Source organism: Scophthalmus maximus, chromosome 10 (assembly GCF_022379125.1).
Source record: "Scophthalmus maximus strain ysfricsl-2021 chromosome 10, ASM2237912v1, whole genome shotgun sequence".
Lineage (NCBI taxonomy): Eukaryota > Metazoa > Chordata > Actinopteri > Pleuronectiformes > Scophthalmidae > Scophthalmus > Scophthalmus maximus.
In genome coordinates, this window is record NC_061524.1 from 25,696,475 (window position 1) to 25,713,428 (window position 16,954).

The 16,954-nt window shown below is 41.1% G+C and overlaps 1 protein-coding gene across 6 annotated transcripts; it reads right to left on the minus strand.

The window, feature by feature from the left end:
- Positions 1-985: 985 nt before the first annotated feature.
- Positions 986-12,052, minus strand: LOC118284224. Of its 6 annotated transcripts, XM_035606966.1 has the most exons (14): positions 11,983-12,052; positions 10,938-11,046; positions 10,596-10,758; positions 10,086-10,259; positions 9,711-9,818; positions 9,031-9,138; positions 8,354-8,461; positions 7,705-7,783; positions 7,110-7,178; positions 4,998-6,980; positions 4,858-4,908; positions 3,704-3,833; positions 2,273-2,404; positions 986-1,944 (listed from the first exon to the last, which is right to left on the minus strand). In XM_035606966.1, exons 10-13 carry the CDS (start codon positions 6,082-6,084, stop codon positions 2,314-2,316), a joined length of 1,359 nt encoding a protein of 452 aa, XP_035462859.1. In that variant the 5' UTR covers positions 6,085-6,980; positions 7,110-7,178; positions 7,705-7,783; positions 8,354-8,461; positions 9,031-9,138; positions 9,711-9,818; positions 10,086-10,259; positions 10,596-10,758; positions 10,938-11,046; positions 11,983-12,052; the 3' UTR covers positions 986-1,944; positions 2,273-2,313. The 6 variants fall into 6 exon arrangements, with proteins under 6 accessions (XP_035462859.1, XP_035462860.1, XP_035462863.1 ...); XM_035606967.1 differs by lacking the exon at positions 8,354-8,461; XM_035606970.1 differs by lacking the exon at positions 2,273-2,404.
- Positions 12,053-16,954: the final 4,902 nt, after the last annotated feature.

Genomic DNA, 16,954 nt, shown 5'->3' on the forward strand with positions numbered 1-16,954 from the left:
CATGAGGCCCTTTATCTTGTAAATACCGCTTGTGACAACCGTGATTACTGTTCAAAAAGAGTTACTGCACTCCTATTAGATTGTCAAACTAATATGATGGACAGTTTTTTTTCCTTCAAATAATGAAAATGCTTCACTTATCACACCTTGGGTGTGAACTCTCCTCCCAGCTCCAGCTACCATTGGTCACCGTTTGTCCCAGACCCCAAGGTGTAAGCAGGCTATAGAACCCAAGGGCCCCCACTCTTTCCCTCTCTGCTCGCCTCTAACTTCAAGAAGACAACATCTCTTTCTCCTACCTCCCTCAGGGGATCAAAGGCCTCTGCTCTCTGAAGATCCTGAACTCCATGCAGGCCTGCCGAGGCAGACTGCTACAACTTCCACAGGCAGTGACGCGAGAGCCTGCCAAAGGACCAACCGAGTCTGGAAAGTCTGGTTTTACATCAGTGGCAGACGCAGAGTTAGTGTTGAGCATCTAACTCTGTCGAGGACACAAAAGGACAATGAAACCACACAGCACAACTGCTGCATCTTTCTGAACACACAAACAGCATCCCAAAAGGATCTTTCTTCTTCTATTCCATGGACTTGGTAACGTAACTTGGGCATACAGCATAGCATAACGCAACACGGCTAAGCATAGGAATGTTTAACCTTGTAAGTCTACTGTATTGATTTGAGTCAATGTGTTCACTTAGTGTTATTGTTATATTTTTTCATAGATTCATTTCATGTTAGCACCCTGTGACCAACCCTCTTTTAACCTGACACTCTTTGACCTTTAGGGCCACCTACTCTGTCTACTCACACAGACGCAGACACACACACACATACTGGTTTTCATGTGGGATGGGGACCAACTTTTTGAACATCACTTTTGAACATCACATTATTACTATTATTATTATTTCTACATTAAAATGGCAATATACATCTATATCAAATATAATTTGTATAATTTTGCATAACTCACACAGATTCCCATTTGACTACTGGGGACCATGCTAGAATTATTATTATCATTATTACTATTATTATTATTTCTACATTAAAATGGCAAATTATATAGGCCTACATCTACATCAAGTCAAACATGCATTTTACCTCTCTTATCACAAGGTTGAAACACAATAAAAATGGCGGAGCATAAACAGTCGCTCCTGTGACATACTGTAAACTGCTACCTGTCTCATTATTTTTTCATAGTCAGCAAGCTGCTACCCATGATGAGACCATCCATGCCACAAACACATTAAACAATATATGGCCAAAATTCAGTGAACACCTGACTGTCACACCTATATGAGCTTGTTGGACATGGACAAAGGTGTTCAATGGGGTTGTATATGTAGCTACTACTCAGTTGCCTAACACTTAGCACCACCCTAATAAAACTAGTAATTATCTTACTGGTTTGTCATGAAACAATGACTTACATGTAGTTCCTAGTAATGAATGTCATTAGTTAAACTCCAGGAAATCAAATTCAGATTTAAATTGCAGATCTGAACTTTAATGGATAAACCTTTAAAGCAAAACAAACTAAAATTACAGTACCAGCCTGTTGGTTGGTAATCGCTGCACTAATTACGCTGCACTTTTTGTAGGCAGTAATGCGGTTATAAACATAAAATTGCAGATTCGAACTGTAATCGAAAAAAAATTTAAAACACAACAAACATAAACTACATTACCAGTCTGTTAGTTGGTAATCGCTGCACTAATTACGCTGCACTTTTCTTTTGTAGGCCGTAATGCGGTTATGAACATAAGATTTCAGGGTTTGCCAGTCTCGGTTCTTGAGAGCTTTTGGTTCAGCCCTTAAACATTTCTCACAGTCGTTCTTTGCCGGTACAACACAAGAGGTGATGAATCGTTTCATGTGCCTCTCCACGGCCTGCACTTCTGTCTGCTGCCAGGGTGTTCTTTTCTGGGTAGCTTTACCTATAAGTGAGCAGAAAAACAAAAAAATTGAAATAAATAAATAAATAAAATTAGAAGGAAGGATGTGAGCTAAAATTCCTATAAGTTCTAAATCCTGTATCAGTATATGTATATGCCAAAATCTACAGTACTAATTATGAGCATTCAACTAATGGCTGAAATTACATTTTCAGTCATATTTAGGCATATGTGAGCTAGGCTGTTGCCTAGGGCGCCACCAGCTTGAGGGCTACCAAAGATAAGGAAGACATCTTTCGTGATTAATTTCAGGCACCCAATCTACTTACGTACTAGAATAAAAAAAGAGAGATTATGTGTAAAAATTCACCTTTGGAAGAAGGTCTCACAGCACTGACTCCAGATGATACCTCATCTTCTGCTGATGGCGGTTTGTGTCTCTTCCGTGTTGGTGGGATTACATTCCCCTCTATAGGAGGAAGAGTGTCCTCTGCTGATGGTTCTATGAAAAAAACAAAAACATTTTCAATGAGATATATACTTCACATGCACTGTAAGAAAGACCATACCCAAGCAATGTGTCATTTGTTAATACAGGAACGCTTTTAATAATAAAACATTTAAGTGCATTCAACTATTAAAGTGTAAATTCTAATTGCATTACATGTATATTTGAACATTATAGAAATGATGAATGATGAATTTTTGAAGTTCTATCTACTTCACTGTCACAAAATTACATCCAATAATTACCTGATAAAAGTTAAGTTTCACCTCTCTCTGTCTGTCCACACTTCCACTCTGATCACCCAAGCGTGTGCACTTTCTATATCTCTCTCTCTTTCTCTTTGTCTCTGTCTTTTTTTAGCAAGTCAGTTAAATAATGTTTAAACATCAGTATCATTTAATACATTTCTGTTCCTGGTAGCAAAGCTAATTCACCAAAGCTGGGAAGCCTCCGCTCACACTTTTTATTTTTTGTCTGCTGATTTGAGAAAAGCATGACTCAGTGTGAAAGTCGTCTATTAACTTATTGGTAATGTTTTTTTGTGAATGAAACGTGCTCACAAACAGAGCAGAACAGTTGGTCTTATATGTTCATTTTAGTGGTGTTGCTTATGGTAATGATCATATCTCACAAACGTGCACCTCGTCTCGAACAGGTGGCATTCATCAGGTTGAAACAAGTGATTTATGACAAGTTTGTGTAGTTGAGAGAGTTTGGTTGATCTGACTTGGAACACTTGTAAGAACAAATCTCAAAGTAAAAAGTAAGAGCGATTTAGGGCAAGAATATGAAAATGTTCTTGCATGTGGCCCATGAATCTAATGAACCACCTGGCTGCCCTGAAGCTGCCTAGGTGATACATGCCCTATAGTGGCACTCAAAAGCATGAGGTAGTATCAACCATGGTGCCACAGTGGGGAAGTTAGGCTGCTGACGGCCTTTTTACAGATAGGGACTTTAACAAAACAAAGAAATTACTATCTTGTATCACTAAATTATTTTTGTGAATATCTAATAAACTTAAGCACCTATTTCTTTTTTACATTAAATTACTGACATTACATTAGTACTAGCATTAGTTATCCATCCATCCGTTATATTGTTTAATCTATACATGCCCACAGGGGCTGGAATCAGGCCCATATTTAGGCATATGTGAGCTAGGCTGTTGCCTAGGGCGCCACCAGCTTGAGGGCTGCCAAAGATAAGGAAGACATCTTTCGTGATTAATTTCAGGCACCCAATCTATTTACGTACTAGAATAAAAAAGAGAGATTATGTGTAAAAATTCACCTTTGGAAGAAGGTCTCAGCACTGACTCCAGAAGATACCTCATCTTCTGCTGATGGCGGTTTGTGTCTCTTGCGTGTTGGTGGGATTTCATTCCCCACTATAGGAGGAAGAGTCTCCTCTGCTGCTGGTTCTATGAAAAAAACAAAAACATTTTCAATGAGATATATACTTCACATGCACTGTAAGAAAGCTGACCATACCCGAGCAATGTGTCATTTGTTAATACAGGAACGCTTTTAATAATAAAACATTTAAGTGCATTCAGCTATTTAAGTGTATAAATTCTAATTGCATTACATGTACATTTGAACATTATAAAACTGATGAATGATGAATTTTTGAAGTTCTATCTACTTCACTGTCACAGAATTACATCCAATAATTACCTGATAAAAGTTAAGTTTCACCTCTCTCTGTCTGTCCACACTTCCACTCTGATCACCCAAGCGTGTGCACTTTCTATAACTCTCTCTCTTTCTCTCTGCCTTTTTTTAACAAGTCAGTTAAATTATGTTAAAACATCCGTATTATTTAATACATTTCTGTTCCTGGTAGCAAAGTCAGTTCACCAAAGCTGGGAAGCCGCCACTCACTTTGTCTGCTGATTTCAGAAAAGCATGACTCAGTGTGAAAGTCTTCTATTTATTTATTGGTAATGGTTTTGTGAATGAAACGTGCTCATAAACAGAGCAGAACAGGTGGTCTTATATGGTCATTTTAGTGGTGTGCATCTCACGAACAGGGGGCATTCATCAGGCTGAAACAAGAGATTTATGACAAGTTCGTGTAGATAAGAGAGTTTGGTCGATCTGACTTGCAAGACTTGTAAGAAAAAATCTCAAAGTAAAAGGTAAGAGAGATTTAGAACAAGAATATGAAAATGTTCTTGCATGAGGGCCAATGAATCTAATGAACTACCTGGCTGCCCTGCTACTACCTGGCTGTGATACATGCCCTATAATGGCACTCAAAAGCATGAGGTAGTATCAACCATGGTGCGACAGTGGGGAAGTAAGGCAGCTGAAGGCCTTTTTACAGATAGGGACTTTGACAAAAATAAATTACTATTTTGGATCACTAAATGATTTTGGTGAATAATATCTAATAAACGTTATTTCTTTTTGACATTAAATTACTGACTGATTACTACATACCATCAATAGTAGATGAACAGTGTCCTTCCTCATAGTTCCCCGGAAGTTTTTCTGTTGGAGACATACCAAGTACAGCTAATAAATATGATCAAACAAAAAGATGGTAGACAAAGGAAAACACCAAAAATAAAACAACATACCATCTGGACCTATCACGATTTCATCCAAGTTCTTGCCATGGAACTCAGCTAATCTTCCTTGCTCGAGTGCCATTAGAAGTTTGCTGACCTTGGCGAGTTGCAGTGTCTTCTCAGGGAGTCGATAGAACTCACGATGGATCCTAATGTCATGACCAAGAAAGTTGGCCAGCTGGTCCATATCTGTGTCTGTCATGTTCAGCACTGTTGAAAGGGTCGCAGCATGCTTTCGTAGTTTGGTGGATGTCAGCGCCTTGGGACACTTTGCACCACATGCCTTTGCAAAGCCACGGAGGCAGTCTGAACCACGGAAATGTGATTTAGCTAGGGGTCTTGCAAACATATAACTATTGTCTTTAAGAACCCCGCAAGCTTCTCTCAGCGAAACCAGGAGTTCTAATGCACACAGCATTTTTGGAGTCACAAGAATTGGAACAGGTCTACCTCGCTTTCCCCTGATGACAATCCTTGGGAAATGTCTGCAAAGTTTTTTTTCCACTTCGGAAAGTGCCCAGTCCAAATCCTGGTGGGGATCAGACACGTCTCTCGTCAAAAATGCAGACAAGGGCATGCTGGCAACCTCTCCTTCCCTGCGTCGGTTAAAGAGGATAATCTGTGCTAAACACACCTTTGCCAGGTCTACCCAGGCCTTTGTAGAAGGACTTTCAGATAATGCACTGCTGCAATCATCTTGCATTTGGTTGAGAAACTGATGCATTTTTTGAACATCCTCAGTGAAGGGCATTAGAGTGTGCACGTTCCACTTTGCTTCAGCGATGTTCCTTTGTGCTGTAGCAGATATCATCTCGTTCCACTTTTCACTGTGGACTTCTTGGAACTCACTGGCATTCCTCACAAGCTTTTGGTCGTCCGATATCAAACCCTGAGCTTTTAAGAGTTTTCTGACTTTAACTAAGGCATTCCCAAGTTTATTTGCGAGTGATGGAATTGAGAATTTGTTGGTGTCACTATCATAGCCACAAGTCATCTTGACAGCTTTGATCATCTCCAAGTAACCCTTTGGATTTATGAAGTCTTCCATTGTTTTTAAAGTGGTAACTCTCCTGGCATTATAAATCAGTCTTCCCATTTCTCACATCTTCTCACGTACACACTGTTGATTCTTTGCTGACATCCCACCTTTGTTTAACAGATGCTGCCCAAGATCAGTAATGACATGGTCCTTTTTTATTATCTCTGTGATTGGATCAGCAGTCATGGCACCGATTACTCCCCACATTTGTTTACTCACGTGTGAAGGCACAGGCCCCGTGTATGTACCCATGGACTGAATGCGGTTCTTTCCTGGTTTCAGGATGACTGATCCAGGTTGAAGCTTGCAAGTTTGCATGTGTCGCCACAGGACCTTTCTTGTAAAAAGTCCTTGGCAGTATGCACAGTGCATGAAATCCTTTCCCTGTGCTTCTTTAGTTGGTCGTTTCCATGGTACTAGTTCCCCCTTCCCTGACTCCATAACAGCAGCATTGTGAGCATAGTTGCCTCTGTTCCGGATATAATCTAGCTGTTTCTTTCTCTCCATGGAACTCTTTGGTAGGCTGAACGCTTTAGCCACATCACATTTATCATTGTGTGCATGTTCTAGATGCCTTGCCATCTTGGCATAAGGCTTACTGCAATACAAGCAATAATGTCTCTTGTCGTACACTCGATTGGTGTTTTTTTTTTGGGAACCATTAACAACTACGCTGTCAGTTGTGTCCTGACTTGAGCAGGGTTCTGCCGCTCCAGTGACTCCAGCGACAGTGAATGTAATGCTGTTGCTTTCAAAGGTCACGTGATCTGGTGTTGTGGTGTCACAGACTGGGGGACTCATTGAGCCAGAGTCATTCAATAGATCATAAAGAGACTGCCGTTCTGTCCTTAAGTTTAGTTTCAGGCTACAATCACTGTCCTCACTTTCGGAGATGGATTCTGGAACATACTCATCTGCGCTCTCTGATGTAGAATCATATAGTTCACCAGAATCTAAAAACAGAGTAATTTAGACATATACACTTTAAACTAAACACAATCCCAGTAAGTGCACTATAATATGACAATACAATCAGATTAATGAAAATGTCTGCAATGTTGAACCAGCAATTGAAAACTTACTATGATACTTTTAGTCCGTCTCAGTCTTGGTAAAAACATCTCATGTTCATTTTGGATATCTGTCACAATCTGTAAATAACAGCAACATTTGAAATCATTATAGTATTTGAAATTGCACAAATATAATTACAAAACCAGTATGAAGCGGAATCTGACCCCTAGTTTTTTAAAGTGAGGCAGATGTGAAAAAGTGTAACATGTTAAACAATGAATTTACTGAAACAAAAATAGTTATGTACTGACAGCCCTATTCTTGCATGCTTAAAACATGTTTGGGAGAGATGTTAATAATGATTCCTAAGAACAGCAATGGTCTAACAACAGGATAATCATAAGGTGTGCTGCTGGGACGTCGTAAATGTCCCATTAGAGTGTAATTTTACCAAAAGGAAAATCCCTATAAAGGTTCAAATATGTCATAAATATCCCATTATCATTAACCTTCTAGATGTATAACATTAAGCTGTCTGGCAGTTCTGATTGACAATAGATGACCATCACAATAAACCTAATTCCTTAAGTCAACTGCTTAAAAGAAAATAAAAACGGCAGAAAGACTCTAGGAGTAAAGCTTAAGTGCTGAACATGAATTTACCTGTTGATTAGTGTTCTGTGGATGGGAGAGCAAGATGGGAGCCTTCCTCAGGGTTGACATGTGCCGCATAAATGGTCATCTGTAAATATTTCACAACAAAAACATTTCAAAATATGAAAAACAATTGGTCAATATAATGTAAACACTGCATTATATTTAGTTAGACTAATACATGTTCTTAAGGACATATCTCTAAATTTAAATGCATGCAAACACACAGCAGACTTTAGAAAAAAAACATCAAATTCAACTGCAGTGATTCTTCCTGCTCCGTCAACCACGGTCTGATTTCAGACATATTGAATCAAACAACCTTTGTGGGGACATTTCAGACACCATGTAGTTGTCAGATACTTCACACACACTCTCTGCCAAATGCTGACGTAAGGTGTGTTGTGGGGACGTTATAAATGTCCCATAATAGAGTGTAATTTTACCAAAAGGAAAATCCCTATAAAGGTTCAATTCTGTCATAAATATCCCATTATCATTAGCCTTCTAGATGTATAACATTAAGCTGTGTGGCAGTTCTGATTGACAATAGATGACCATCACAATAAACCTAATTCCTTAATTCAACTGCTTAAAAGAAAATAAAAACGGCAGAAAGACTCTAGGAGTAAAGCTTAAGTGCTGAACATGAATTTACCTGTTGATTAGTGTTCTGTGGACAGGAGGCTTCATCCATCTGTGTCTCTGAAGGGAGAGCAAGGTGGGAGCCTTCCTCAGGGTTGACATATGCCGCATAAATGGTCATCTGTAAATATTTCACAACAAAAACATTTCAAAATATGAAAAACAATTGGTCAATATGATGTAAACACTGCATAATATTTAGTTAGACTAATACATTTTCTTAAGGACATATCTCTAAATTTAAATGCATGCAAAGACAGCAGACTTGAGAAAAAAAACATAAAATTCAACTGCAGTGATTCTTCCTGCTCCGTCAACCGAGGTCTGATTTCACACATATTAAATCAAACTAGCTTTGTTGGGACATTTCAGACACCATGTAGTTGTCAGATACTTTACACACACTTTCTGCCTAAACGCTGACGTAAGGTGTGTTGTGGGGACGTTATAAATGTCTCATAATAGAGTGTAATTTTACCAAAAGGAAAATCCCTGTAAAGGTTCAATTCTGTCATAAATATCCCATTATCATTAACCTTCTAGATGTATAACATTAAGCTGTCTGGCAGTTCTGATTGACAATAGATGACCATCACAATAAACCTAATTCCTTAATTCAACTGCTTAAAAGAAAATAAAAATGGCAGAAAGACTCTAGGAGTAAAGCTTAAGGGGTGAACATGAATTTACCTGTTGATTAGTGTTCTGTAGATAGGAGGCTTCATCCATCTGTGTCTCTGAAGGGAGAGCAAGATGGGAGCCTTCCTCAGGGTTGACATGTGCCGCAGAAATGGTCATCTGTAAATATTTCACAACAAAAACATTTCAAAATATGAAAAACAATTGGTCAATATGATGTCAACACTGCATAATATTTAGTTAGACTAATACATTTTCTTAAGGACATATCTCTAAATTTAAATGCATGCAAACACACAGCAGACTTGAGAAAAAAAACATCAAATTCAACTGCAGTGATTCTTCCTGCTCCGTCAACCACGGTCTGATTTCACACATATTGAATCAAAAAAACCTTTGTGGGGACATTTCAGACACCATGTAGTTGTCAGATACTTTACACACACTTTCTGCCTAAACGCTGACGTAAGGTGTGTTGTGGGGACGTCGTAAATGTCCCATAATAGAGTGTAATTTTACCAAAAGGAAAATCCCTATAAAGGTTCAATTCTGTCATAAATATTCCATTATCATTAACCTTCTAGATGTATAACATTAAGCTGTCTGGCAGTTCTGATTGACAATAGATGACCATCACAATAAACCTAATTCCTTAATTCAACTGCTTAAAAGAAAATAAAAATGGCAGAAAGACTCTAGGAGTAAAGCTTAAGTGCTGAACATGAATTTACCTGTTGATTAGTGTTCTGTGGACAGGAGGCTTCATCCATGTGTGTCTCTGAAGGGAGAGCAAGATGGGAGCCTTCCTCAGGGTTGACATGTGCCGCAGAAATGGTCATCTGTCAATATTTCACAACAAAAACATTTCAAAATATGAAAAACAATTGGTCAATACATTTTTTAATACATTTTCTTATTATATAAAGCTGTCTGTCACCATAGATCCCGATAAAAGGTTATCTGTCCTAAATATCTTAAATATATTTAAATATTAAAGAGAAATAGAGACAAATTTAATTCATTTAGTTCCACATGTTTATCCCTTCAACCACAAAGTTATTGTGAGACATTCTGCAACACTTGAATACTGTAATTGTGCCACATACTTGTGTTCTCCATGGGCAGTCTCCACCTCCATAGTCATAGGTAATTTCTTCTCCTTCACTTATATCGTTAAGGGCAAACAGACATAGGTGCGGGTTTCCATCCACATCAATTCTTTTCATCCTACAGTTTGGATGTCTATGTTCATCATTTACTAGCCGCCCAAATGAGTGATTCTCTCCCGAGGCATCAATATTTGTAAGGACGAAACAAAAGGAAAGGAAAAAAAACAATTTTACATAAATGTAAGATCTCCTCCAGTTCTTCTACAACTAATTGTTTCATTTGAGATATATGTTAACCTTTGATACAATTCAATGTATTTTCATTGCAGGATTTCACATTTTTAAATGACATATATTGATTGTGCAAGGCCCACATACTGTATGTCAAATTTCACAGACAATGTATACAACAAAATCAGAGCCTTACTTTTCTCTTTGAGCTATGTGTAACGAGTTAAATATAGTTTAGTATAGGGAGTATGGTTAAGGTGTAAATTAAAATCTTACCACCATATATTCCCTCTCCACTTGAATGCAAACATAAATGCAGCACATGATGGGTGGTAAATCCGTCTTCTTCTCTGGTATTCAGCATTATTTATCATAGCCCCCCTGTATTCAAGTACAAAATCTCTTTGGCAGAATGAACCTCGGGCGAATACACCACGTCCTATAAGACAAAATAAATAAAAATACATTTTCATCGTAACAGGAAATCATATCTACAACAATATCAAGTAGTCTTTGGCAATATGTATTAAAAAACACACATTGCAGATAAAGTAACTATTATATATATTAAAAATAATGCTGAATAATGTACAATACCACAATGCAACACCATCTTACCTTTCACTGCATTTATGTACTTCACCTCCAGTTTCGATGTTTTGTCCGTCTTTGAGGCAACATGATGAAGGGCATCTTTAAGAGGACTGAGCCTTGGTGGCATTTCAATCTGCAGAGAAATGTTAAAAAAAAAATTATAGCTGCAGCTTCAGTTGTAGTAAAATTTGATTTGATGCTTTTAAAGTTGTTAGCTGTAATACATATTTACTCATATGCTGAGATGTTTGAAAAACAAAGGAACTGCAAACTTTCAAGATTTCTAATATCTCTCAGGCTGCTACTTTGGAAACTCTTTTAAATGACAGATGAGACTCAAACAACATGGAGGACCTGATATTCTGTGGTGTTAAAAATAGGTCATTGTATTTTTTTTAAATCAGAAAGAAATACTGAGAGGACACCCTGAAAAGCATACACTTTCTCTCATCCTTTGTCCTTCCCTGTCTGTTTATAGTCAAACTCCTTTCCTACTGTGCCATGCCCAATGCTGAATGATTCAGGTTTAATCCAGCCCTAAAATAGTTATGAAATAATAATAGAATAATAACAATAAATGATGAGTGGAGTTTATTTAGTACCTAGTGAAATAAATCTGGACACATAAGTCGGGAGGCATGCTTTTTTTTTTTTTACTTTGCTGCTTTATTGCTTTTTATTTTTTCTATGATATAACATTAGGCTTAACTTTCTTCTCACTCAGAATCTCAAGTCCACTGTCATTAATCCTGGGATTTAACGTTAGTTACATTTCAATTGTGGCTAACGGAGTAAATTCACACAACCTCACCTCACAAACCTTTACTTGTTTATTTTAATTTAACTAAATCTGTCCTGGTGACCGAAAACTTTAATCCCTGATTTAGTTAGCTAGCTAACTGTTAACTTTCTGGTAACGTTAGCATTAGCTAGTTAGCTAATTAATGACAAAACTGCGTTTGGCTAGCATCTTTTAAACAAAGTTTTCATAAATAAATTGATTCATAACGCATAAAACTCACTGACATGGATTTAATCTGTTATATTTAAAAAAAAACAGAGTACTTACTGAACACACCACTCACTCCGGTGTCTCTGCTGATTTCCATCCACCATGCGCACCTCCAGGAACGAACGGCATTTAATAGTTAAGCGGAAGTTGAACATACAGTCGACTTCCTGTCCGATTACACAATAAAAGCCTGCCAGCGGAAGCCACAATTACACACAGTATAGATTTGCTTATTTCAGTGTAAAATTTGTATCAGGGTACAGCACTATTTCAATCTGACAATGATTGACAGTTATTAGAACTAGTAATTTTAGAATTCTCTTTTACAGTTTTACCATTTTTTGTTTTATTTTAGTAAATTGTATTTTATATTCTCTGTAAAACACAAAACCTTTGTTTTTAAAATATGCTCTATAAATAAATTTCACCTTTGTTGCCTTCACTTGAAATATCGATCCTAAAGTCATCATAGCAACCAATAAAATAAATAAATAAGAAAGCAAGGCTATCATTTAAGTCGAGCTGAAATGAAAAATGCCTTTTTGACCCGTTTAGATCACATCCCTGGTCATATTGTGCACCTATTAACAATGTATCCCAAAAAAATCAAAATCAAAATCCATAATTTTTCTCTTCCATTCCTCTGACCGTGCCATTGTTGGATGCTTCAACAAGGAGGAGTACAGACGACTGATAGAGAGCTTTGTCATATGGTGCAACATCTATTACCTGAAGCTCAATATATCAGCAAGACCAAGAGCTGATGGTGGACTACCAGAGGAACAGGGACAGCCCCCTGTCCCAGTTATCATCCAGGGAGAAGAAGTGGAGAGGGTGGACTCATACCCTTGGGGTCCAAATCATTAAAATACTGGACTGGTCTCATAACACTGAAGCCCTCCTCAGGAAGGGACAGAGCAGACTGTTCTTCCTTAGGAGACTAAGATCCTTCAGTGTATGCAACAGGCTCCTGAAGATCTTCTACCAGTCTGTAGTAGCCAGCGCTGTTCTTTCCTGTGGTGAGCTGAGGTGGTGGCATCAAGGCTGATGAGGACAGCAGACTTAAAAAGCTGGAAGGCCAGCTCTGTGGTCGGGCTTGAACTGGAAAGTCTGGAGTCAGTGGCAGAGAGGACGATGAGGGACAAAATCAAACCATACTTGATAACCCCCCTATCATCTCTCACCCCTCTCACCCCCTCTCCGTGACAAGCTGTGGCAGGTGGGAAGCTTATTCAACCACCGGATCATCCCACCCAGGTGCAAAACAGACTGTGACATCACACAACACTCACAGAACCATTTTTCCACAGTGTTTGGTAGTGTTGTAGTGCTCGAGATCAGTCTTGGTCTCGAGACCACTTTTTGAAGGTGTCCCCCCCCCCACCCCCCATGTAGTGTGTGTGATACGGGAGCCCTGTTCCTGCAGAAGCCGAAAGGCCCGAAGTCTTGTTGTCAATGTGCCTCATGCTGTCACACATGGATGCAGTCAATGAACGAGATGAGACAGAAACAAGAAAGTCATGAAGTGAAGTCCCAGTCTGTTTGCTTCAAACGAACACAATAAATAGATGGAAATGCAATGAAATGAAATTCAATAAAATTGTATTTTATAACACACAAGTGCACTGCCTCTTTTCTGTGTCTTGCTTTCAAATAACAACTACTGGAAATGCTCCTCAAGACTTTTCTTTTCACGTTTTATTTCTTGCACACAGAACAGTACATCTCATAATCTGGTACAAACAACACTTAGTTAGGTTCGTTTTATCTCGTGGACCCATCCATCGCTTTCCGGCGTCTTTTTCCCTGTACACAGCCCTGGGCAGCTCCGGATTTTGCACAATGGAGACAGCGAGAGCTGCAGGCTCCCTGTGGAGGAGAGACTCGGCGTTCGACCGTTTCGGAGTGTGTTTACGGACAGCCCTGCTGTCCGCAATCGAATCCGCTTTTGAGAAATACAAAAACGCTGTTGCAGCAGCGAAGAGACCCTCGAGTCACCGGAACGCGCCCTCGACTACTACAGAAAGAGCTGTCAGAGCGTACGACCACACAAGGACGCAGACATGATCACAGATGACGAATACCAGTCCGGCGAAAGGGACGCAGCCGAGGCGGCGCCCTGGGGACGCACTGTACACTTCGAACGCAGCGACAGTGAAGAGAGCATGTCGGAAGGAGAACCGTTGGCTCCCGAGACCGAGGATGAAAACGAAGGAGGGGGCTACGGATATTACGCTTCTTCTCCTTTCTGGGAAGCTGCGAAGGGGAACAGACGCTGCGGGTCCTCCTCTGGAAAAGAGGAGACGAGGACAAGGAGGGGAGGAACGAAGATGAGACCGGAGGACGGACACCGAGGTGCTCGTTCGACGCTCGGCAATGCTGATGGCAGATGCCTCAGGTGCGAGTCCTACGACGCTCACTGTAAGTCGGCGGCCGAAAACTACAGTAGGACTCTAAACACATACACCAAAACCGTGTCGGAACTCATGCTAGGTTTCAAGACAGTCCTGGAGAGGTATCCCGAGCTCATGTTCGCTGAGGACCCTGAACGCGAACCTCTCGCATGTACCCTGAATTTCGAGGACCGCAAGCAGCTGCTCTTCGGCTCCGTCGAGGACGTGCGCGATCGTCTCGACGCCGGAAGCTCTCGTATGTGAACGAAGGAGGGGGCTACGGATATTACGCTTCTTCTCCTTTCTGGGAAGCCGCGAAGGGGAACAGACGCTGCGGGTCCTCCTCTGGAAAAGAGGAGACGAGGACAAGGAGGGGAGGAACGAAGATGAGACCGGAGGACGGACACCGAGGTGCTCGTTCGACGCTCGGCAATGCTGATGGCAGATGCCTCAGGTGCGAGTCCTACGACGCTCACTGTAAGTCGGCAGCCGAGAACTACAGTAGGACTCTAAACACATACACCAAAACCGTGTCGGAACTCATGCTAGGTTTCAAGACAGTCCTGGAGAGGTTTCCCGAGCTCATGTTCGACACGGGCGACGAACGTCTTCACTGCATGGTACAGGCCGCTCTGGGGCGTAACGCCCTGGTGCGGGAAATGGTCCGCTTGGCAGCCAGGAGAGGACATGCTCGGGGACTCCCGGGTCTTAACGACAGCGAGGAGGACGGAGAGGAAAGGCCCTGCAGACCCGCGGTCGCATCGGTGTGCGAGGCCCTGAACTCGTGCTACACGGACGGCGAGGCGCTGAGGTTGATCCTCGAGCGCTACACCGATCTGTACGTACGGTACATGGAGGTGTGGCGAGAAATGTACACCAAGATAACCAGAGATATCTCGACGATGGAGTTTATGGAGTGCACACGGGACAGGCCAGGCGTGAGCAACGGGGAGCCTTGGTCTGAAGCTAAGGCCTACGTGGCTCGTATGCTGGCCAAGGTGGATTCGCTCGTCCCGAGGTCCGTGGGAGAAGCCTGCGCCCGTTCGCTGAGGACCCTGAACGCGAACCTCTCGCATGTACCCTGAATTTCGAGGACCGCAAGCAGCTGCTCTTCGGCTCCGTCGAGGACGTGCGCGATCGTCTCGACGCCGGAAGCTCTCGTATGTGGAGCTGGGATTCTAGTATGAACGACCTGTATTACGATCTACGCAGCGACCTCGCGGTCCTCGAAACTCTGATCGGTGTCGGGGAGATCTCGGTCAAGAGCCTGCTTTACGACAGATCCGTACTGGTATCGCAGCTGAGAAAGATCACGCGGAACGAGACCACGCTGGAGCTGAGGTTGACGCAAACGCGCTCTAAGCTCGCGGAATCAAACGCTCTCAGGTGACGTGCAGACGCAAACTTGCTCGGAATGGTGAATTGACAGCGAACCCAGGGCGCTCGGAAAGACAGATTCCTCTTGGGCATTTTGAGTATTTGTATTTGAAAGCAAAAAAAAAACAGACGAGGAGGCCACCTGTGTATTATAAAATAAACTTTTATTTTCATTTCATTTTATTTCATTTCAGTTTTTTTTGTGTTTGTTGTATCTGAGGCGGTCAGACTGGGACTTCATGAGTTTTTCCATTTGCTGGGCCCAGGCACCCACACACGGGTCCAGATCATCTTTGTATATGAGTGCTTAAAGCCAATCACTGACAACAAGACCCTCGGGGCCTTTCGGCTACAGTAGGGATAGTGGGGTGGGGCATTGCACCATTCCTAAGGACTTACCTGATGTAAAGTAAACAAAGTATAGCCCATAGGCGTGCCTGCTGTGCAGCCATGCGATCAGTCACGTCTGAACTATAGAAACTGCTGCTTTTGTAACTAAAGCTACTGGTCACTCTACTGGACTGTGGTTGTGTCTCCTCGAAAGCTTCATTGGAGGTCCGGTGAACCAGGTGAAGAGCTTGGGATATATCCAGTTAGAGCTGCAGGTCCTATACCTGATCGATGTTGACTTAATGGACTGGAGCTTAAGAGGGAATTACAACAGGCATTGGATTACTGGTGATGTTAGTAGTATTTTTTTTTAAGATGATGATCCCTTAACACTGATAACAGTAACATGCTCATAACATTTGTTGTATGCTTCATTGCGGAACACACACTCACTTATTCTGTTTTGTGGTTTGGTCACTTCTTTGTCAATTGTACCGCATCCCTCATTATGGTTTATGACACACATGTGCGTGCGTGTGTGTGCGTGCGTGTGTGTTCGTGCGTGCGCATGTGTGTTGTAATGGTAAATTCATGCATTCACGTTTGCAATGCAGGCAAGACCATGTCTGATCCATGCTCATTTTGCTCCATTTTGCGCATAACTACTAATTGTATGGCACATTCATTAGGTTGTGCGGATACTCAAACCGCGATACGGCGGGTCTTCTTAATATGGCTTACGTGACCAAAGAACAGTTTTACACTCTCATGACTTACGAACCTCACACGACCAGCAAGGATCTGGTCGATGTTTGGCCAAATTTTGTGTCTTCGCTTGGGTCCAAGTGGTGGGGCTATGTCTCCCGTCCGGAACTATCTAAGCAAGCCCGAAGTACCTCAGGGCGCAATCGTGGCATCGGGATACTTTT

What these genes read in the sequence shown, in the direction of transcription:
- LOC118284224 (XM_035606969.1), bottom strand. Translation starts at nt 6,084, where the DNA reads ATGGGAAGACTGATTTATAATGCCAGGAGAGTTACCACTTTAAAAACA. An exon ending in AATCGTGATAGGTCCAGATG is followed by an intron (nt 4,909 to 4,997) that starts GTATGTTGTTTT and finishes TGTCTCCAACAG; the next exon opens with AAAAACTTCCGGGGAACTAT. An exon ending in GCTGAGACCTTCTTCCAAAG is followed by an intron (nt 2,405 to 3,703) that starts GTGAATTTTTAC and finishes TTTTTTTCATAG; the next exon opens with AACCATCAGCAGAGGACACT.